The sequence below is a fragment of the Microtus oregoni genome, unplaced genomic scaffold (assembly GCF_018167655.1).
Source record: "Microtus oregoni isolate MIOR12 unplaced genomic scaffold, Mior012 000022F_ref0000154, whole genome shotgun sequence".
In the NCBI taxonomy this organism is placed as follows: Eukaryota; Metazoa; Chordata; class Mammalia; order Rodentia; family Cricetidae; genus Microtus; species Microtus oregoni.
In genome coordinates this window covers 17,688,304-17,711,692 of record NW_024543081.1, presented here as the reverse complement: position 1 = coordinate 17,711,692, position 23,389 = coordinate 17,688,304, and the positions used below count along the sequence as shown (strand labels likewise).

General features: G+C 51.0%; 1 protein-coding gene across 1 annotated transcript; it reads left to right on the top strand.

Annotated features, from left to right (window-relative positions):
- The first annotated feature begins 6,098 nt into the window (after positions 1-6,098).
- On the top strand, positions 6,099-7,769 carry Gpihbp1 (glycosylphosphatidylinositol anchored high density lipoprotein binding protein 1). Its single transcript, XM_041671827.1, has 4 exons — positions 6,099-6,201; positions 6,505-6,633; positions 7,024-7,140; positions 7,241-7,769. The coding sequence occupies exons 1-4, from the start codon at positions 6,150-6,152 to the stop codon at positions 7,672-7,674; spliced, it is 732 nt and encodes a 243-aa protein (XP_041527761.1). The 5' UTR covers positions 6,099-6,149; the 3' UTR covers positions 7,675-7,769.
- Positions 7,770-23,389: the final 15,620 nt, after the last annotated feature.

The following is a 23,389-nucleotide window of genomic DNA, read 5'->3' as shown; positions in this document are numbered from 1 at the left end:
GCAGACAGGCACAGGGTAGCCATGAGATAGTCTGGGTGGTCACAACTCGAACGCTCTGTTCTGATTGCAGTGTTGCTCCTGGGGCATGTGGCTAGGTATCTGGAAATGTGTTCTCCGCAGCAGGAAGTAGTAATCGCATCAGCCCGCTTATCTCTTACGCCAGGGTTTCCCTGCCAGCTCTGCATCCCACTTTAGACTGAAGGTCCTTGCCAGTTTTCCATGGCCCTGCTCAACTGATCCCACTCGAAGATTCTGGAAACGTTGCAGATGCCCACACACTAGCCTTGCTTTCCCAGGTAGAATGGAAGCCCTCGTAAGAACCTAGGAGCCGCCACCTCAGGGAGCACTTGGGGATCTTATTTGTAACTTCTCCCGTGTTCGGTCCTCCTCCTCCTTCTCATTGTGCCTGATTGCTATGGGCCTGCGCTGGCTAGTCTTAGGTCAACTTGGCACGCAATCTGGAGTTATCTGAAAGGCGGGAACCTCAACTGAGAAAAATGCCTCCATTAAGATCACGCTGTAAGACATTTTCTTAATTAGTGATTGATGGGGGAGGGCCCAGCCCATTGTGGGTGATGCCATCCCTTGACTTGTGGCCCTTTAAGAAAGTAGGCTGAGCAGCCAAGGGAAGCAAGCCAATAAACAGTACCCCTCCCCGGGCATCGGCATCAGCTCCGGATTCCAAAATCCTGCCCTGTTTGAGTCTCTGTCCTAACTTCCTTCAGTGATGAACAGCAATGTGGAAGTATAAGCCAAATAAGCCCTTTCCCCCGCAACTTGCTTTTTGGCCATAGCATTTCATCATGGCATTAGAAACCCTAACTGAGACAGGACCCAAGCCTTCCATAGTGCAACTTTGTTTGAAGTGGCCTCAAATCCTAGGAGGAAGACCCTTTTGAGTGTACTCTGTAGGCAAGAGAGTGAAGTCAGGAGGCACAGCCATGGTTGGGGCTTAATCCCCACTATGCAGTCCCCGCTGAAGATTACCTGGACTGGGTATCTTGCTGAACCTGTCACCTAGCTGTGAGGTTCGACTAAACTGAATGTGGCCTTAAGATATCCCCAACACTCAAGTCCTCAGGTTACATTGACTCAGAGCCCAGTTGAAGCCTATCTCAAGAACAGGCTTCCCCAAACCAGCAGCTGGGCTTTCAGTGTGTCGTATCAGAGACACCGCCCCAGGCTGCATCAGTCAAGTTCAGGACCCACTCCCCACTGTGAGGACCTCCCAGTTTTGAATCATTATTTCTGCCTTTAGCTGCTAGATTTAACTCACCCAAGGATTTTCCTTTTAGAAGTAGGCAAAACCTGCTACAAAGAATAACCATTCTTACACAGCAATTCATTTAAAAGAACATGGCTTGCAGCAGCATGCAGAGCCCACCAGGCCAAGAGCTGAGGCTGCTTCCAGCCAGGGATGGGCCCCGGCCAAGATAACTCACTGCTATACAGAGAAAAAGTCAGCATGGTCTAGTTGGACTCCCAAGACATGGGGACGGACAGGAAGTTACCAGTGCCCACGGCTGCTCCCAGGAGGAGGGAAGAGCAGGAGCTGGGGCCTGCCTCCTGGCCCAACCCCCAAGGCCATCTTCAGACAGCCTGTCTTCTTGTTTCTCTTCCTAAAATGTTCTTTAGGGATTTTGAGCCTCGATACATAGTAGCCAGTGTCTGAAAGGTAGACCTCTGAGTCCTTAGAGCCCCAGCTGAACCTGAGGCAGCCGGCAGGGGGAGCGGTACACACCACCCCAGAGCACAGGGGGCTCTGCCCCAGCTGGGGACATCAGAGACCAAACTGCACATCTCTGCCTCATTCCTAGTCTGAGGGACCAGCTTGATATCCTCAAAACCCACTGAGGCCCCTTGGAAGCCCAAGGTTGCAAGGTGAGGATCACCTCCATGAGGTACAGACAAGCCCCTGCTGCTGTACCACTCTGAGCTCTCTGTGAGATGGCCTTCCTGACCTCAGGAGTCATTGGCTATATCCTGGCTCCCAGCTTGAGGCCTGAGCAGGCCTTGCCTTCTCTCCCACTTCTCACAGAGGATCCCAAAGGAGGAACAAGGATAAGCCACCAAGATGACTTTCTCCACAGTCCAGCAGGGCCTGCCTTCCTTCCCCAAGGTGATCAGAGCTACAACAGTATGGGGCTTGGATAGGAGGTGCTGGGCCCCAATAGGACCCCTTCACTCCCTCTAGTGGGACTGTGACCCAAAGCACCTTATCTGAAACTTCATCATCACACCTGACAGAGTTCTTGTAAGATGCCCCCACAGCTCTGCCTCCTGCCTACAGCAAGATGGCACACACGAGGCCCTGTGTGCCTGTGGCCGGCTGCTTTGACTTCCCCAATAGCTGTTGTCCAGTCCCCACAGCGCACAGCCTCCTGTGTATAAGGTGCTCCCATCATAGAGTCCTGTTCCAGCTTAGTTACCTGTCCCCTCCACAGCCAAGCTTGTCTTCCTGGACCTGTGGGCCAGGCCACTTCTTTACAGGCTTCCGCAGTCCCTGCCTTGGGGGACAGGTGTGTGGTACAGGCACGGGAGGAAAATGCTGCCTGCAGACCTGAGACAGTGAGGGGAGACAGGGGACAGCCCAGGAATATGGTGCCATGTGTGAAGTCACACAACACAGCTCCAGCCTTCCTCTTAAGCAGGAAGCAGCTTCATTGTCCACTTCCTCCTTTCCCAGCTTGGGGCATGAAGAGCGTCTCTGTCCTTGCTCTCCACTTTTAGATTCTGACCAATCAGGGGAGGCAGATAGATGCCTGACCAGATGCCATAAACGACACATGGCATCCCTTGCCTGTATAGATTCCAAGAGGAATGCCAGTAGCCTACACAGCAGTGGGGGACATTAGAGATGGGCCTTGACTGGCCTCCTCAGAAGCAGGGACCGAGCTCTCTGCTGGGAGAGCAGCAGCTGTGTATCCAGCCTCGGGAGTCACATGGAGGCCGGAAGACCAAGGAAACGCGGTGAGGCCTCAGCATCTTCTTCTGTCCCCTAGAGGGCCCAAGGAAAGGGGACTCTCCAGGTTGATATGTGTGGCTGAAGGGACTTAGGAGCCTGAGAAGGGACACAGCATGTCCCTGGGATGTGGGACAGCTGTGAGGAAGTGCTCCACGAAGGGTCTTCTGAGGCTATGGTGGGTCTCCCTCGTGAGCCCATGACCCAGCCACCATGGCTGCCTCTGAGTGCAAGTTCTCAAGAAGAAGAAACGTGTGTCTGCCTAGCCCAGGAGAGCCTACATCTCATCTCATTCCCCCACCTACCCTAGGGGAAGAGGATCTGGCCTTTGCCTCCAGGAGCCCTACCCCTAAGAAGGAGAGGGTCAGCTATGGAGACTGGAGGGAACCCAGCTGGGTGATGACCATGTGAGCCAGCATGTCTACAGACCATGTCTACCCAAAAGCCTGGTCTCAACCCAGACAGTGGATGCTTACCCCAAACGCTGCCTCTGCTGCCGCTCCAATGTGCCAGGCTCCTGAGTGTGCCCCTAATTCTCTCAATAGAATCCTTGGGGGTGGCATGGCTCTAGATTTGGCACCACGGTGTGCCACCCAGAGGCCAGGATGCTGCCATACATACCTCCAAAGACAGTAGATTGCAGCCCTCAGTACTGCACCTGCCTGTCCAGCTTTATCAGCTTAGCTACCTGACGGCCTCACTAGAGGGAGCATGAGTAGCCAGGAATTCCCTGTCTGCAGCCAGCACCCAAGTCTGAGTCCAAGACTGCTGTTGCCAAAAAGAACAAAGTGGGGAGGGGCCCAGAGTCCAGGAACATCCTCAGAGTCCAAGGAGTCAGACAGCAAAGCAAAACCAGAACTCTCAGGTAGAAAGGTCTGCAAGCCAGAAGTCAGGTGACTGGCTGCTTTCCAGGGTACCCAGTTAGATAAGAAGCCTCTGCTAGAAGGGAGATACAACCCCGGAACAGAGGCCCTGGACCCAGGCTCCAAGATGGCTCTGGGCATCTCAGGACCACTAGACTGGGCTCTTGAGCTCTTAGGGGACATGTCCTCACACTGGAGGAGGTATGGGCTCCCTTGGGTCTGCTCAAGAGGCAATGTGGGGTGGGTGATGGGGGGACAGAAAGGGGATGAGCATCCATGCCTACTGAACACAGTGATTGCCACCCACACTGGGATCAGAGCTGGGGGGGAGCAGGTATCTGCCATCAAGGTATCAGGTAAACAATCTCATCTCTACCCAAGGGCCATCAACCCTGGCTTAGCTGGATCAGACTCAAGCAGTCTTTCCTGGAGGGCTGGGAACGGTATGTGCTGGGTCTGGGAGGGGTGTATATAGTGCTGGGAACAGTGTGCACCTCCCACTATTAGTGCTGTCAAGGGAAGTCAGAGTGGCCACACCACCACACCCCTCCTCACATTTCCTAAACGTAGCTGTCATTCTTCTGAAATTCTCACCAACCCAGACCTGAGTGTGTGTCCCCAAAAGAGGAGGAACTAGGCTCACAAGGAGACTGCTTGACAGATCCAAGGCCCATGGGAGGAGGGCGTAGTTTCAAGCCTACTTCTCCTTACAGGGTCCTGGAAGGCCCGGGCCCTCACTAGGTCAGAGGGCCCCTGGAGGAAGCAGCTGGCGCCTGGAGGTAAGCACATGGCCTGCAAAGGGTGGGGTCAGAAGGAAGACCAAGGGAGATGATGATCTCCCTTGGGGAAAGGCTATGCCTGTGAGGTTTAGAAAAGGGGGCAGGGATAGAGGTATAGGTCAACAGGAGGCTGGGCCAGTTTGCAAATGCTGGGAAGGGAGATAGTTCAAGAGAAGGCAATGAGGCACAGCACACTCATGACTGAGTCAACAGAGAGGAGTCTTCCAGTCCAGAAGGGACCACCTGTGCCATGCACTGTCCTTTACTTTTGTGAGTCCTGGCCCCTAATGGTCATCTCACCTGAGGAGAAAATTGAGATCAGACAATTTTATGGGACTGGGAGCTGGGACTCAAATGTTTGCTCCAAATGACTCCCGAAGATTGGCCATTTCTCCCATGCCCTGTGGATGATCCAGGAACCTGAGACTTATACAAGTTCAGGAGCTGGCCCAAGCCACAAGACAGGCAAACTTCCCAGGGCTTGGCATAGGCTCAGACTCCTGTCCAGCACCCATTGCCTCCCTCCCTACCTCAGGTGAGGGAGGGAGCATGACTCCAGTACCCAGCTCTCCTATCTGCAAACTCCCCTGGAGCTTGGGGATCTGCTGCACCCCAGGGAGAAACCTGAAGCCATCAAAAGCTCACACAGAGTATGCTGGAGGAGACAGTGGCTGGAACTAATGGCTTTGCCAGGCAGAAGCCAGGCCAGGTAGACTGTAGCCAGTCCCAGAAGGCTCTCTGCTACCTAGGTGCAGAGGCCCAGAGACAACACCTACCTTCTGTGGCCTCATCAGTGGCTGCAGTATCCCTGGGGGGTTAGAGGCTGCAATATCAGAGGACAGACATCCAGCAAAGTGATATGGAGCAGTACGGAGGCTTCAGGGGAGGTAACTCACGAAGAGACTGAAGGGGAAGGGAGTTACTGAGGGAACAGCCTGTCTAAGGAAGAGGCAGTCAGAGCAGCGAGAGACACGAGGCCAGCAGGATCAAGGACAGGAAGTGAGAGGAGGAGTGGTTGCCAGAGCTGCAGCTGGACAGACCACGCTGTCATCTGGATACTCTGCCCTAAGACCCCACTGGTGGAAGGTGCCTGGCCTGAGACCCTCAGACAGAGTCCTAAGCTCTTGTAGCTATGCAACCAGGGTCCCCCGAGGTTTGTGAAAGGTGCTTGTCACATCAAACTCACAGCAAGCCTGACAATGCTGAGGCCGGGAGGCTCAGGAACCAGGACAGAACCAGGTAGTTTCTGAGGCCAGCTCTCGCATTTTGCAGTCCCCACCAGGTAATAGGAGCGCTCAGGTGGCACAGGAGACCCAAGGCCAATATAATAACTTCCCCTTCCTTTCTATCCCCGGAGGTCCTTGAGGGAAGTGATGTTCCTGGCCTGGTGCCATCTGCAGCTGACGACCAATGTGAGACCCATTGTTTGAGGTCAGAGCTGGTGGGGGCCATGGGAAGCCCCCAGTAATGCCCTATGACCCACTTAATGCAGACCCAGAACCCCGAGTGAGGATAGTGCCAGTGGACAGAACGGCCCGCGCCAGAATGGAGGCACTCAGGGCTGTCCTCCTGGTCTTGCTGATAAGTGGACAGTCAGGTGCGGATCACCTCAAGAAGGGGTGGCCCAGGCCTGACCCATGAGTGCCTCCAGGAACCCCTTATCCTAGGGACAAGAAATAGGCTTGGGGAGGAAGATGGAAGGCCTGGGTTCCTTTCTCCTGCCAGCTGCAGGCTTGGCTGCTTCAGCACTGCAGGGGTGGGGTTGGGGAGAATTCTGCCTCCTTGTCTAAAATGGAAGGGGCACAGAAAAGATGGCATGTTAGGGTTGGGACTTAGTGCTCAACCCCGAGTGTGTCCTCTGCATCTGGACAGCCAAGGCTCACAGCTGTCCCTGCACCAGCAGGGAGCAGGTGGGCACAAGAAGAAGATGGTGACACGGACTTGGGGTCAGAGAGCTACGGCTACGATGACGACTACGAAGAGGAGGAAGAAGAGGAGACCAACGAGACCCCGGAAAGCAGGGACAGAGGTACCTGACCCAGCTGAGCGCCCAGCTTCCTACTCTGCACAGAGTATTCCTCCAACACTTACCTCCTGTCCCGAGGGCAAAGCAGAGCAAGCGACTGGCGACCAAGCCGGGAGCCCACACACTGGCTCTCTCCTCGGGCGGGCGGCAGTTTTCTCCACCCTGAGCTGACACTCAGGTCTGCCCGGTCTCAGTCAGCGCCCTCCTCCCCTCCCTGCCTGCTTCCTCAGCCCTGGGCTTTACCTCATCGGACCCCCATGTTCTGTCCTTCTTCTTCAGAGACCGAGGCACAGGCTCCTTTGAGAGGGCTACTGGGTGACTGGTGGTGGGGGTAGGTACTTGGGGATGGCCCCGGGGTCCCACTCTCAACCTGAGCTGCCGTGTTGTCCACAGAATCCCTACAGTGCTACATGTGCCTGTCGCTACATAGTGGAGAGAGCTGCAACCAGACACAGAGCTGCTACCACAGCCACAACTTCTGCACCACGTTAGTCTCCCATGGCAACACTGGTGAGCATTTGGAGAGGTACACCCAGGGTGGGGGATCAGAGAAGAAGCCCACCCTGACACCCATGCCCTGCCCTTACCACCTATTCTCTACACCCGCTAGACAATGGTCTCCTGACCACCTATTCCATGTGGTGTACTGATACCTGCAAACCCTTCACCAAGACGGTGTCAGGCACCCAGATGATCAAGACCTGTTGCCAGTCCAAACTGTGCAATATTCCACCCTGGCAGAGCCCCCAAGTCCAGGACTCTCCAGGTGGCTGGGCAGGCAGCCCTGTGGATAGTGGAATCAGAGATACTCAAGGTGGCGTTGCACGTCCCCCCATGGATCATGGAACAAGAGGTCCTCAAAGTAACAGGGTTGACCCTCCCCTGGTTGTCAAGGTTGTCCCTCCTCAGAGTGGTGGGGCTAGCTTGCCCAAGGATAGCAGGGATGGCCATCCCCGGGACAGTGGGGCAGGATGCCCTCCAGGCTGGCCCAAATTTGGCAATACAGTCTTCCTGCTCAGCCTTCTCACTAGTCTATGGGCATGAGGGGCCTGAAGACCTACCCTTCTCCTACCAGGATACCCTGACCCCTTCCCCACAACCAGCTTCAGAGAATAAACTTCAATTTCTTTGGCAATCCAGCGAGTTGTAACTGCTCTCAGTTTCATTCTCAGGCCTCCTTACCTTCTTCTCTCCTCTGCCCATGGGCAGCAGTATGGGTCATATGACAGCCGCAGGTCCAGGCACCTGTCACCTATGCTCTGGGGATGCTCAGCCTCCAGGAGCCCCCACCTGCCCAGCTGCACAGGATAATAACAAGCCTGGAAGGCTCCTTCTTTTCCTGAATTTGCCAGCCTGGAATTCTTCTCCAGAGCTACCACCTACATAAACCCAGGCCTTTCATAGGCATGAGGCACAGGGTGAGCCTCCAGCGACCTGCACGGAGGGGGTCTTGGAGGGAGACCAGGGAAAGTTGCAGGGCTGAGATAGAGTGACTAGAGCCAAGGAAGGGAGGAGGCAGAAAGCGGGGAGGAAGGCTTGGCTGCTGAATATGGGGATTTCCTAACTGCAACTTGGCTGAGAAATCCATCCTTTGATGGATTCCAGGCCCTCTCTTCTTGCCCAGGCCTCCGGGAGCCCAAGATGGGCAGCAGGTCTGGGAACAAAAAGTGGGCTTCAGAGGCACATCCATCCCTGCCTGGGTGGACAGGTACCTTTTCTGGCTGGGGAGAGGCTGTTGGACAGGTGAGCGTCTCCTTCATAGGGAACCTGGCAGCTTAGCTGGTGAACAATCCTTGACTGAGTATGGCCGCTATCAGCTGAGCAGTTAGCTTCCTTGACAGTACCAAGCTATTCTTCCACCAGGAGTTGGTGCCAGGGCAGATGCCTGGGATAAGAGAGAAGGCTAAGCCTGGGCCACTGCTGGCTTCGGCCTCAGTCTTCCCACTTGGGCAGCAAAGAGTGAGGATTAAGGGACTCCTAGGTCCCTGTAGTTTGATGTTGCAGGAACTAGAAGTCTAGAGTCCTTTCTTAAGGGTCAAGTTTATTCATTAGTATGCAGTAAGAAACCTCTACTGGCCTTCAGTGGTGACACACGCCTTTGATCCCAGAACTAGGGAGACAGAGGCAGGTGAGTTCGAGGCCAACCTGGTCTCCAGAGCAAACTCCAGGACAGGCTCCAAAACTATACAGAGAAACCCCATTTCAAAGAAAAAGGAAAGAAAAAGAAGGAAAAGAAAAGAAATATATATATAGAGAGACAGGGAGGGAGAGAGGGAGGGAAGGGGAGAGGGAGGGAAAGAAAGAGGAAGGGAGGGAGAGATGGAGGGAAGGAGATAGGGAGGGAAGGAAAGAGGGAGGGAGGGAGAGATGAAGGGAAGGCGAGAGGGAGAGAGGGAGAAAGGGATAAAGGAAGGGAAGAAGAAAGAAAGAGAGAAGGAAAGAAAGAAAGAAAGAAAGAAAGAAAGAAAGAAAAGAGAGAAACCTCCACTATCCACCATCTCTCCATTTCCTTATTGGTAAGACATTAGAGCCTAGCTGGGCTGTCCAAGGACAGAGATCTTGGGTGGAAGCAGCACCTCTTTCTCTCTCCCCTTCCTCCTTCCTGCCGACTCAGCAGTCATTTCTACAATGAGGAAGCACCATGAGGAAGGGCAGGGCAACATGGAAGACAGTTCTGGAACAATAAACAGAAGTCATTACACTGACTTTGCACCTCAAGGCATGGCACCTACCTCAAGATAGCCTTTTCTGGGAGGGAAGTAAACTCCCTTGTTGAAGCTAGCTGTCTTGGTTTGCTCTTGCTGCCATTTTCGCATACATCCCTACACATAGGCTTCATTATCCACACAGACACAGCCTTGACTGCTTCACAGCTGAGGAGTCAGGCTGCCTGAGTTCAAATCTTCAACCCACCCTACCAGCTCTACAACCTCTGGGACCCACATGCAACTCATCTCCTCTGTGAAGCAGGACTGCAGTGTAGACTCGCTGAGGTAGCCCAAACCTGACTATCCATAGCGTACTTAGGACTCAGGCCCCATCAGCTCCATCAGACCAACCAGGGCATGGTGTAGGAGGTCCTTCTGTCTTTGTGTTGCTGTCATTGGTTAATAAAGAAACTGCTTTGGGCCTGTTGATAGGGCAGAACTTAGGCAGGGAAAACTAAGTGGCATGCTGGGAGAAAGGAGGCAGAGTCAGGAGGAGACGCTATGGAGCAGACGCCAGCATCAGACATGCTGGAACTTTAGCTGGTAAGCCACTGCCAAGTGGTGATACACAGATTAATAGACATGGGTTAAATTAAGATGTAAAAGTCAGCCAATAAGAAGTTAATGCTAATGGGTCAAGCAGTGTTTTTAATTAATACAGTTTTCTGTGTGGTTATTTCTGAGCTAAGCTAGCTGGGCAGCCGGGACAAACAAGTGGGCCCTTTCTGTTACAAGGGCATGTGTTTATTGCAAATTCTTTAACACTGCCAGCTCCCATCTCTCCACGCCAAAACAACCCTCATTAACCACTCCCAATTTAGAAACACTGGAAAAACTTCAGTCTGAAGTCACTGCTGTGGGGCCTCCCATGCCTTGGGCTCCAGCCTCACTATCATCTTCCAGGGTCCCCTGGGTCCTCTCCCTCCTAGGGAAGCAGGAAACACAGCTGAGTTCAAGCTGGGGACTATGCAGGTTGTACTGAGCACATCTAGTGGCTTCTGAAAGGAGCAAGGAACAACTTGGGACAGAAAAGCCTTTCTTCTAGTGCCCATCCCTACCTATCACAGCCCTCCTTCTGCACCACACACACACACACACACACACACACACACACACACACACACACACAGCATTGTCATGAGCCACTGGAGAGCTAAGGCAGAGGGGTGTGCTGGTGAAGGTGGGTGTACTCAGGACCTTTCTCACAAAGAAGACTAGACACTCAGACTAGAGAATCTGGCTCAAGGTCACATGGTGGTGGCTGCAGAACCAAGACCCATACTCAGGGATTTTTGCCATCTGAAGGATGTCACAAGCTGTCAAGTGAGGTGAAGTCAACAAAAGGCTGCTTGCTGCCCCAGAGGCTAAAGAGGCCAAACTGTGCTGAAACCTGCTGACTTCCCACAGAAACCATGTGGGTCAGAGGTGTCAGTCAAAGCCAAGACATCCTAGATCCTGTCCAGAGCCCAGTGCAGGACTTCGGCCCAACAAAGAACAACAGGATGTGAAGGAAGGGCCATGCCTAATCCTCCGGCCAGATGGGGAAGTGAGGAGGGGAGAAGGGTTGCTGGGTCCTAATAAGGTTCCCATCTGGGCCAGTTTCCTAAGGCTGTTGCAGAAGGTCACAGACTCAGTAACTTCCCCACAAATCCAAGCTTATGCTGCAGAACTGGAGGAGGGTGTGGCCTAGATTAGCAGTACTTCTGCTAGTACTCCTGCATGCTGGTCTCCAAAGCACGGCTTGGATCCTAAATGTCCTCCAGAGGCTGGTGGTGAAGGCTTGGGCATGAACACATGGCACTATGGGAAGGGGTGGAACTTTGAAGGGGAGAGTGTATGTTGTAGGAAGCTGCTTGTTTGGTTTTGGTTGTCCAGACTCAAAATAACCTCTCAGAAACTATATTATTTAAATCACTGATTGGCCAATCACTTAAGCGTATTGTTAGCTAGTTCTTATATTTTTGTTTAACCCATTTTTATTAATCTGCCACGTGGCTGTGGTTTACTTGGTAAAGTCCTGTCTGGCATCTGTCTCCGGATGGGGCTACATGGCTTCTCCTTGACTCCGCCTACTCTCTCTCTCTCTCTCTCTCTCTCTCTCTCTATATATATATATATATATATATATATATATATATATATATATCTTTTAGCCTGGCTATATTCTGGTAAGCCATTGGCCGAAAGCAGCTTCTTTATTTATTAACAAATAAAAGTAACACATATACAAAATGACTAGGGATGGAGTGGGCTTTTAAAATCTCAAAGCTGGCCCCCAGTGATACACCTCCTCCAGCAAGGCCACACTTCCTAATCCTTCCTAAAGAGTTCCACCAACTGGGGACCAAGTATTCAAACGCATGAGCCTATGGGGACCATTCTGCTTTTTAACAATCTCCCCTGCAGCTCCCTAGCCTGTCAGCCATGACACCCACACACAGAATAACAACAGGGTCAAAGGGCATCTAAGATACATACACAGTCTCAGCCTGTGGGATTCCCTTCTGTATCCTATGAATATGTTTTATTACTATTGGTTAATAAAGAAGCTGCTTGAGTCTATGGCAGGGCAGAGATAGAGGAGGAAAGAAGGCGGAGTCAGGAAGATACCATGTAGCTGCCAAAGGAGATAGATGCCTGAACTTTACCAGTAGGTCACAGCCTTGTAGTGATGCACAGATTACTAGAAATGAGTTACTTTAAGATATAAAAGCAAGCTAGAAATATGCATGAACCATTAGCCAAACAGTGTTGGAATTAATATAGTTTCTGTGTGATTATTCAGGTCTGGAAAGCCGGGAAACCAACGCACAATCTCCACTTATAGTCACAGGCACAGTAGTAAATAGAAATCCCAAGGCTGGAGGGAGGACCTAAGCGCAGACAGACTGAAGATGGTACAAACTCTTTAAAATAAAATTTTGTCTTACTTAATAACCCTTTGCTAGAAAAGATGGTGCATTTTCTTTACATTTCCCACATAATTAAGAGATTTAAAAACAAGCTGGGCACAGCCGGGTATGGTGGTGCACACTTTTAACTTAATCCCAGCACTCAGGAGGCATAGGAGGCAAAGTGATCTCTGTGAGTTTGAGGCAGGGACAAATGTGTGACGGCGCTGTGGGAAAGACAGAAAAATGGAGCAGTGCGTGTGTAATGGAGAGAGGCAGAACTGGAGACGTGATGGCCGTGACAGATGAGAAGGAGGCTGAGATTGAAGCCATGTCGTCATTGCCCAGCAGGGTTGGTGGGATGGTATATAACAGCCTAGAGCTTATGCAGATGTGGCCCCCGCCCCCAAAGTTGGCAGCATCCCCCTGGCTGTGGGCAACAACAGAGTCTTGAGATGGGGAAAGGCTCACTTTCTGGACTGGACCCCTCGAAGGACCACTGTGGCCTGAGATACCACAGGAAGCCATGTTGGTGTCAGTGGTCCATGCTGCTGCCCACACTGCATTGAAGCCTGAGATCCATGTGGACATATGTAGTCTGTGCTGCTTGCTGCCCAATGCTCGGGGAAGTCCTCAGGGTCTGCTGCCTCAGGGAGCGGCATCCTGATGTGAATGGCGTGTGTACCTGAAGTCGTGTTGAGGCTCCTGGTCTGTGCAGTGGCTGAGGGACAGGAGTGGGTCAATTGCCTTGATATAGCCAAGATCTGTGTTGATGTCTGTGGCCAGTGTAACCACCGAAGCCCATATGGATGTTCGGTGGTCGGGGCTGATGCCTGAAGCCATGCTGATGTTTGTGGGTGCAGGAGAGCTGGTCCTGCCCCTCACCAGCCCACAGCACTGGAATTCTGGTAGTAGTGTGGACATGGGGGAGAGCTAGTCCCACCCCATTCTGACCTCTGCATGGTTTTACTCAACTGATGGCTTCTGGCTTGGATGCAGGCAGAGAAGACTCATCCTCCCTTAGGATGGCCACTAGAAATTTGACCATGCTCCAGGGAATATGTGAATAACACAAAATGGACTTGCCCTTTCTTTTGGTGGCAGGGAGAGGGGGTCATGAGGGAAGGAGAGTGAACATGGGAAGACTGGGAGGTGAACATGACTGGGGTGCGTGATGTGGGATTCCCAAATAATCAATAAAAATAATTTAAAAATAAAAGCTGAATATACTAAGGAAGAAACCTTTTAACTCCAGGATGCCTGTTCATTTACCAGGGCAACCTTGGTCCCACCCCTCAGAGTAGGTACAGAGCCATTCCCAGCCACTTGGCAGAAATTCAAATCCCCCCAGGGTCAGCGTTTCTTCAATCAGATATGTACCCAGGTTTGTGTCCTCTTTTCAAAATTTACACTATGCTAATCAACTGCACTGCTCTAAGTCAGCCAATAGCATAAGAGTTCAAGGCCAGCCTCTGACCACTCAGAGTGAAGCACCAGACCACTTTGCACAAGGAAAAAAAAATCCCAGAGGGACCTCTGTTGGGTGTGCTTGTCTGCTTTATTTGACATGAACACACACCCCTCTGCAGAAGTAAAACATTCTTAATTTTATTATTATATGTGTAGGTGTGTCTTGTCTGCCTATGCATCTATGTATCACATGAGTGCCTGGTGCCCTAAGAGGTCAGAAGTTATAGGCGGGGAGTAACAGGAGGTTGAGAGCCATGGTGTGGTACTGGGAATCCAACCTAGGTCCTCTGGAAGAACAGCTCTTAATGGCTGAGCCATCTTTCCAGGCCCCAGGAGTAAAACATTTTGCCCATGTGGTCATTTTCTGGGGACCCCAGACTCATTTCTGTCAAGTTTCAGGTTTCCCTGTGATGTCTTTTCCTGCGTGAGCAAATCAGCAAGCGGTCTTCGAGCTGCCAACTGTCCTTGTCTCTGCTCCTGTATGCCCCTCAGCCCAAAAGGCCAGGGCTCAGACGCATCTCCAGAGGACCCTGAAATGATCCAGGTAGCTCTCTCAGCAAAACTGAAGTCCTCGTTCCCTCAGAGCAATGTCATCCCAGCCTCAGCCCCTGAGCACCATGCTCAGCTCTTTGTAGCGCCAAGCATGGATGCCCCTCCTGCAACCCTCCCTCAGACCTCTCTCTCCTCTCTCCTAGATTCTAAGCCTCTCCGCTTGGCTGACAGCCATAGCTTTAGGGTGATGAGAACTCTACCCCAGGTAAAGGGAACTGATGACAGCTGGCTCCTGAACTGCCTGAACAGCAGAACATCTGCCAGATGCCACCCCACTCTGAGTCCACTGTGAGCTCTTCCTAGGTGCTGGGCTCCCGGGAAGACTCGGAGCCCTCAGCACAGATACTGCACTCTGCTGAGCTGAGGTCTCAGCTCACTTGCTCGAGCCCAGAACATCGATTTGCTTGCAGATGCCAGGAACAGAAAACCAACTGCAATTAAAAAAAAAAAAAAAGTTGGGCGGTGGTGGCGCAAGCCCTTAATCCCAGCACTTGGGAGGCAGAGGCAGAGGCAGGCGGATCTCTGGGAGTTCGAGGCCAGCCTGGTCTACAAGAGCTAGTTCGGGACAGGCACCAAAGCTACAGAGAAACCCTGTCTTGAAAAAAAAAAAAGGATGCTTTCACCAATTGGTCGCAGTGGCTTTTGTTCATTCTCCCAATTTGGGAGGTTGATGTGGGCAACATAGTGAGACATCATCCCAAATGAAAAAACAATAAATAAACAAAATGGAAGCCTTGCTGTGCTTCCAAACAAGCGTTCTGGGTGTCTGCTAGCTGACACCATGGCCTAACAACCCCAGAGTGCCCTTGTCAGTCTATTTATGCCTGTGTCCTGATCTCTTCTCATTCAGTTGTTTTGGATCAGGGCCAACTCTAATGACCAGGTCTTACCTTAATGGCCTCTGTAAAGACCCTTTCTCCAAACACAGCCACACTATGGGACGGGACAGGTGGGAGTTCAGTGTGACGTTCAGGGATGCCATTCAGAACATGACAGAACTCTCAGTATTTGGTCAGAGGCCTACCTGGTCTGCCAGCAAGAGGGAGACAGAAGTATTGTCAGGTAGAAGAATTGGTTTCTGGGAAGTCCTAGTATTGAGGCTGTAAACCACGCTCAGCCATCACACACGTGCCCAAACACACACACACATGTCTAGCGGGGTGACCATAGAGATGGTTGGTGGTCTGGGAGTCTCGAACCTCAGCAGACTGCTCCAGATGCACAACCCCAGGCTGGAAATGGGTACACCCTTGGCCTAAGGGGTTGGGTGGGCTGCTTTGGGCTGCCTTGAGCTGGCTCCGTTCTCACATGACCCTCCCGAGCTCATTCCTGGCACCTAGGCTGAGAGATGCATGCAGTAGAACTCAGTCGCTGCGGATGTTGCAACCAAGAAGAAGGGAAAGGAAAAACAAAGAAACAAAAAGGACAGCATTAGTTCCCTGGCCAATAGTTCCCACGAGAAGCAAGCCCAAGGTAGCACAACAGCCTCTGGGTTTGTCTTGAGAAGGTCCTGGAGCCCAAGACCCTTAGTTCCTTATTTGTGTGGGTCCATGGTGACCTGCCACCTGGAGCAAGGTGGAGGATGCCCTTGGCCTAGGCCCAGGCCTAGGTTGGCCCAATATTACAGAATCTCTTTGGGGTTCATTGGCAGATTCAGAGGGTCTCCCCTCCATATAGACCCTGAGGACATCCCCCTAGGTTGTGTGCTGTGTGTTTGTACCCTGTCTTATGACTCTCCGCATAAAAGAAACAACTGTTTGCTCCAAATAGGGAGGGAGCCAACAGACCAAATAAAGGTCCCACCGAGTTTAGCTTGGCAACATTTATAAATGAGTCCGTTGGGTTGCACCAGGGACATGAGTGACTCACAGGCAGCTGCGCCACTACAAAACCTAATTTTCTTAACCTCTTCTATACATTAGCATTTCTAAGATGTCCTGAGGCTTGGGCAGGAGGAATGGCTGCTGGACTCTCTCTGGACAGGAATCTGGTGACCCCCACCCCCACCCCACCCATGCAGCCTAAGAGGACGTGGTAATAGTCTAGTATTGTAGACTTGCTGTGCAGTTCAGCTTCCTTCACTGTCCTACTTGGCTGTGATAAAACACCACAGCCAAAACCAGCCTGGCGAAGGAAGGGTTTTCTCGGCTTACATGAAGGGAAGTCATGGCATGAACTCAAAACAGGAACCAGGAGCCAGAAGTTTAGGACAGGAGGAGTGTTAATTACTGGTTTGCTCCCTGCAGTTTTCTCAGCCTGCTTTTATTTATGTTTTTAATAACATTTTTTTTTGTTTATTTTACATACTGACCGCAGTTTCCCCTTCCTCCTTTCCTCCTGGTCATCGACCTCCGACTCCCCACCATTCACCCCCTCATCCCTACTTCCCATCTACCCTCCTCTCCTTCCACTCCTCCTCTCCTTCCACCCCTCCTCTGCCTCCATTTGGAAAGGGGCAGGCCTCCCATGGGATTGAACAAAGCGTGGGACGTCAATTTGAGGCAGAACCAAGTTCTTCCCCTTGCCCAAGACTGGGTAAAGTAATCCAGCATGGGGAAACAGGTTCCCAAAAGCCAGCTAAGCACCAGGAACAGGTCCTGACCTCACTGCTAGGAGCCTTACAAAGACCAACTGTCACACACATGCAGAGGTCCTAGATCGGTCCCGTGGAGGCTCCCTAACTGTTGGTCCAGAGTCCATGAACCCCCATGTGCTCAGGTCAGCTGTCTCTGTGGGTTCCCCCATCATGGCCTTGATCCCCCTAACTCATACAATTTTCCCTTTCTTCAGCAAGACTCCCGGAGCTCAGCCCAGTGCGTGGCTGTGTGTGGATCTCTGCATCTGCTTCCTTCAGTTACTGGATGGAGTATCTCTGGTAACAATTAGGGTAGTCACCAATCTGATTACAGTAAATGGCCTGTTCAAGCACCCTCTCCACTATTGCTAGGAGTCTTAGCTGGTGTTATCCTGTGGATTCCTGAGGGTTTCCCTGGCACCAAGTTTCTCCCCAACCCCAAAATGCTCCCACCCCATCAAGACATCTCTTTTGTTACTCTCCCCCATCCCTACCACCTCCAACCCACCTCCCACACCCAATCTGTCCAACCCACTCCCTCAAGTTCCCATCCCTCATTTCTCCCCCTCCCCAGCCCCAGTTTTCCCTTCCCGGGGAAATCTATGCCTCCCTCTTTGGGCCCTCATTATCTAGCTGAGGGCCCTCGTTAACTTTTCTGAGACTGTGGATTGTAGGTTAGTAACCCCACATTTTACTCTTGACATCCACTTATGAGTGTGTACATACCATGTTTGTCTTTCTGGGTCTGGATTACCACACTCAATGATTTGTTTTTTGTTTGTTTTTTTGGTTTTTCGAGACGGGGTTTCTCTGTATGTAGCTTTGGTGCCTGTCCTGGAACTAGCTCTTGTAGACCAGGCTGGCCTTGAACTCCCAGAGATCTGCCTGCCTCTGCCTCCTGAGTGCTGGGATTAAAGGTGTGCGCCACCACCGCCCGGCAGTGATTTGTTTTTTTAGTTCCATCCATTTGCCTGCAAATTTCATGAAGTCATTGTTTTTTTTTTACAGTTGAATAATACTCCATTGCATAAATGAACCACATTTTCCTTATCCATTCTTTGGTTGAGGGGCATCTAGATTGTTTCCAGCTTCTGGCTATTATGAATAATACTGCTATGAACATAGGTGAGCAAGTGTCCTTGTGGTATGATTAAACATCCTTTGGGTATATATATGCCCAAGATTGGTATAGCTGGGTCTTCAGGTAGATTGATTCCCAGTTTTCTGAGAAACCAGCATATTGATTTTCAAAGAGCTCAGTCTGCCTTTTTATACAACTTAGGACCACTTGCCCAAGGGTGGCACTGCCCACCATAACCTGGGCCCTCCCACATCATCATCAATCAAGAAAATGCCCCATAGACTCCTCTATAGATCGATCTAATATAGACACCTTCTCAATTGAGTTTCTCTCTTGTTGAATGACTCTGGTTTGTGTGAAGTTGACACAAACCAACCAGCACATATGATTTTGACCCGAGATCCCCTGTTGGTCACCACAGTTGTTCTACCATGATGGTAAAGGTCACAAGAAGTTCAAAAGAAGTAGCTGTGCTCCCTCCTTCCTCCAGCTCTTACAGTGCTCCTCTGTCCTCTTCCACCATGCTCTCTGAACCTCAGGAGGAGGGGAATCGTATATTCTCTTCTACTCAGGCTGGGCACTGCGCACCTCAGCACTTCTGTATGTAACAGCAACAGGCCCTCTGTCTTAGGGTTCCCATCTCTCTGAAGAGATATACATCATGGCAACTCTTACAAAAGAGAGCATTTAATTGGAGCTTGCTTACAGTCCATTGTCATCATGGTGGGAAGTGTGGTGGCACACAGGCAGACATGGTGCTGGGGAGACAGCTGAGAGTTCTAAGTATAGGCAGGCAGCAGGAAGAGACAGTGAACCGCTAGGCTTGGCTTGAGCTTCTGAAACCTCCAAGTCCACCCTCCAGGGCCACACCTACTCCAACAAGCAAGACCAGACCTCCTGATAGTGTCCCGCCCTATGGGCCAATGGGGGCCATTTTTAATGAAACCACTACATCCTCATTCCTAGAATAAGAATGGAGTAATCCAAGCCAGTGAGCAAGGTCTCATAGACAAGTTAGGCGTAGCCAGTGTCTTAGTTTCTTTTCCTGTTGCTGTCATGAAATACCCTAAAGCAAGCAACTTAGGGAGGAAGGGTTCCTTTTGGCTCAAACTCCAAGGTACAGGTCATCATGACAGGGAAGACAGAACAGGAGGAACTTGAGGCAACCGGTCACGATCACATCCTCACTCAAGAGGCAGAGAGCAATGAATCTGAGCTGGAGCTCAGTTCACTCTCTCTGTTCTCCCTCCTGCCCGAGGAATCATGTCACCCACAGTCAGGATGTAATTAACCAATGTAATCAAAGTAATCTCCCCACGGACACAGCCAACAGATTGTCACCTAGGGGATGCCAGTCTGTCATGTGGACAGCTGACACTAGCCATCACGGTGGCACAGGTCTATAATCCCAACTAAATCTGAAGGATGGAGCAGGAAGATAAATTCAGGGCCAGCCTGGGTAACTTGGTAAGACCTGCCTCAAAATTAAAATCTAGAAAGAAGACTGAGGAGATGGCTCAGTTGACAAAATGCTTTCCATGCATCCTTGAAGCCAAGTTCCAATCTCCAGAGCCACAAAGAAAGCTGGGCCTGGCAGCAGAGGCCTATAATCCCAGCTCTGGGTGGGGCGTGGGGGGGGGGGAGGCTAACACAGGAGGCTCTCTGAGGCTTCTCTGGCAGCTGGTCTTGCCGAATTAGTAAGCTCATGCTCAATAGGAGACCATACCTCAAGAAATGTCGGGTCTGAGAAAATGCTGAAGGAAGATCCCAGCCTCAAACAGTACATAAGAGCAAAGACATTTACCAAACATTCCAGCATGCAAGCAGGGTCGTTTACCTGTACAAAATGGAGGCAACCCTGAGAGGAGTGGGCAGGCGCCCTTTAAGCACAGTTAGGGGAATTTCAGGAACAGTTAGGTCATCTCAAACATAATTGGTTAAGCAAGCAACAGTTATACTAGTGTATTTTAAGGCTTTATCTTTGGACATCCTTTGGCTATGTTTCAAGGGGGTTGCAGGAGCTGTCCTTGAGACATTGTGGGGCTGACTCAGCCCTTGTTCCTGTTTTCTCCCTTGTCTCTGAATGCAATTTGTTGATAAATGGCCTTTTGTTGGGAGAGACATCTGTTTCCCCTTCTTAGAGAATGAAAACCTTTTAGCTATAGAAGCAGGAAAGTTTAAACCGCTCAGAAATAACTAAAGCTGGGCCTGAGAGCACACACCTTTAATCCCAGCACTCAGGAGGCAGAGGCAGGTGGATCTCTGAGTTCCAGGCCAGCCTGGTCTACAGAGTGAGTTCCATCACAGCCAGGGCTATGCAAATAAAATAAAAATAAAGTAGTAGTGTGGATGGGGGCTCTGAGATGGCTCAACAGTTAAGAGCATTTTCTACTCCTGCAGAAAACCTATATTTGATTCCTAGGACCCACATAGCAGGTCACAACCCTCTGTAGCTCCAATTCCAGGAGATCCAACATTCTCTTCCTACCGCTGAGGGCACCATGCGCATTTGTGGTACACAGACATATATGTAGGCAAAATACCTACACATAAAATAAAAATAAATAAATCTTTCTAAGAATAAATAAGGTGGAAAGCAGTAGAGGGGGGCACCTGACAATCTCTGGGCTTTATACTCATGGGCAGGTGCACATGCGCGTGTGCACCCCCCCCCCACACACACACACTAGAAAGACCTGGGCATATGTCTCAGTGGCAGAGTTCTTACCTAGCATATATAACATCCTAGGTCTAATCCCCAGTTGTCGTTGTTTTTAAGTTATAGACATCCAAATGGCCCATGTCCTTTTTTCCCTGTTTTGGTAGACAACAGTTATCAGAGCCTCCTCTGAACTGACCCCACCAGAGAATTTTTTTTCAGTGTCCATGTTATTTACTGGAAGACACCACCATACTTCAAGGGGTTCCAAAAAATCAGTCCAATTCATGGGGACAGGGAAAATACAGTTCAGGCTATGCATGCTTGACTTGAGAGGGCCAGCAGTCCACAAAGCAAGCAGTCCGACCACTAATGGATCTCTGCGGTCACCTCCACATCTGTAAGAAGCTTTTCCGCTGGACAGTCTGATAGCAGCTGTTGTCTATGGTATAAGCACAGTGTCTAGAAGGCAATTTGATGGACACATCACATCCATCTAACCAACAAGAGCCTTCATGCTGGGGCCTATGGCATCACCAGGCACAGGCTTTTGTTCTGGCTTACAGTATCAAACATACTGTGGAATGGAACTTCAGTTCAACCCGAAACCAGTTGTTTGCACCTCTAACAGTCCTGCCTCTTTGTGTCAGTGAGCACATCTGCCTGGTATGCTGAGATTGCAGAAGGTTGGGTCTAAAACCATGCAGGACTCTTGGAGACAGTTCTCTAGCAGCCTGCATAGCACTTTCTGATGCTGGGAAAGCAAGCCAATAGGGAGGATGCTTCCTGCTCAATCATAGGTTACTTTCCCTAGGCCCTGCAGCAAAACAGTGCAGCAGCAACTTACCATCTAGTCCTAGTGTAAGGACCAGACATAATCGCAATACCCCGTATGGTAGGGAGAATGCCAAGAGCCTCCCAGACCAACAACTCACAGGGAAGTGAATCAACCCTGCCCCTGGAATTTGTTATCAATAACCTTCTTGATTATAGGGATGCTTCTCCCCAGACCTCTAGGGTGCATTCTGCACTGGGTCTTTAACTGTAGTTATAGTAGTTCACTATTTCAGACACCCAGCCCCTGTAGGGTTATGGGGACAGGTAGATGTGCCGTTGAACTTCCTCAGCCTGGCTGTGCACAGCAGCATTCATGACTGCTGGTCTTCTGAGGTGTCCATGGGTAACTCTGAGTTGGGTGAGACCCTTGCTAGTGACATGGTGATGCTCGTAAGAGGCCCATGGCCGTGTGCAGATGAGCGGATATGTGCTTGCCCCTCTGACAGGCATAAACTCTCTGATGTCTACTTCCCAGTCCCATAGGGGACAGGTAGATTGTGTATTTGACCCATCGTAGCATATATTTGCCAAGGTTCTAACTGGAAGACCTCAGATGTTGAAACAGCACGAGAACATTCCGGGAGCTGTCTGCTCTTCTCCAGCCTTTATTGGCTTTCTAGTCATCAAACTCTATTGGAACCAACTGAAGAGCTTTTTGTGGTACCCAAGGCAGATGGCCTGGGTTTTGTATTTTGGTAAAGACATCTGATCTCTAGTTTCCAGGGAGGCTCAATGGGCTGCGTGCTGCCTTGTGAGGAACCACTGAGGGGCTCTGGTTTCTGCTGAGCTCTGTTATATGTCCATTTCACATCTGCTGCCCTCACGGCTGCCAACCCAGAGCCTGCCAGCTCTCTTCCCCACCGACCACTGCATACAGCCCAGTCGTCAGCAGGTGATGTCACGGGTCAAGTCTCAGAGCTGGCACCCTTCACATCGCTCTGAACTGAGATGTAGACTACCCTTCCCTCCCTTCTCTCCAGCCACACGGTGAAAACATTTCACCATATGGCTGCAAACATCATTCCTGGCTGGTGACCTTGCTTGCACCATCCATGGGGCAGGCACCTACAAGGATGAGAAGTGTCGTCACTGTTGTCCGGTGGGGCTGTTGGGTCAATCACCAGGCAGCGCTCAGTGGCTTGCAAAGACACTGACCCAAGTGCAGCCTGGATGGTTCTGGTGAGAGGGCTTGCAAACCCCACACCAAGGTATTGTAACCTTGTGCCACCTTTGCAGGGTTACATTCTGTGCCACCCCAGAAAGAGGCTTGACCTTGGCCTTCCTTTATGCTAGCCTTTTATCCAATAAGCTGTCTTCACTGACACCAAGGTGGAACCAGCAATGGATTCTGTCTGTCATGTTATACACAGCCTGCGGTCACTGCCCAGCACAGTGTACCAAGCTCCTATCTTTTCCAAGACTGAAACCAAAACCCTATTAGGACTATTTTTGCTCAAACTATTTCTTATGCAGCCCTCTGAGCTGCTGGTGACTTCTAATATGAAGAAACACTGGAGATCTGAAAGAGATTTGTTCAGTTTGTCCTATAAAAATCTTAAAGCCTTCCTGGGCCTTTCTGTCCCAACCCCACATGACACCTTGTTGTCAAGGTAAAACCAAGGATGAGTCCTCAGGCAAGGTGCAGCATGAAGACATTCCAGTGTTCCAGAAGCCCCAGGAACATCTGCAGCTGTGCATAGCTGCATACCTGCAGGTACAGTCTGACATCTGCAGCCATGAATAGCTGCACATCTGCAGGTACAGTCTGACATCTGCAGCCATGAATAGCTGCATACCTGCAGGTACAGTCTGACACCTGCAGCTGTGTATAGCTGCATACCGCAGGTACAGTCTGACATCTGCAGCCATGAATAGCTGCATATCTGCAGGTACAGCCTGACACTTGCAGCTGTGTACAGCTGCATACCTGCAGGTACAGCCTGATACCTGCAGCTGTGCATAGCTGCATACCTGCAGGTACAGCCT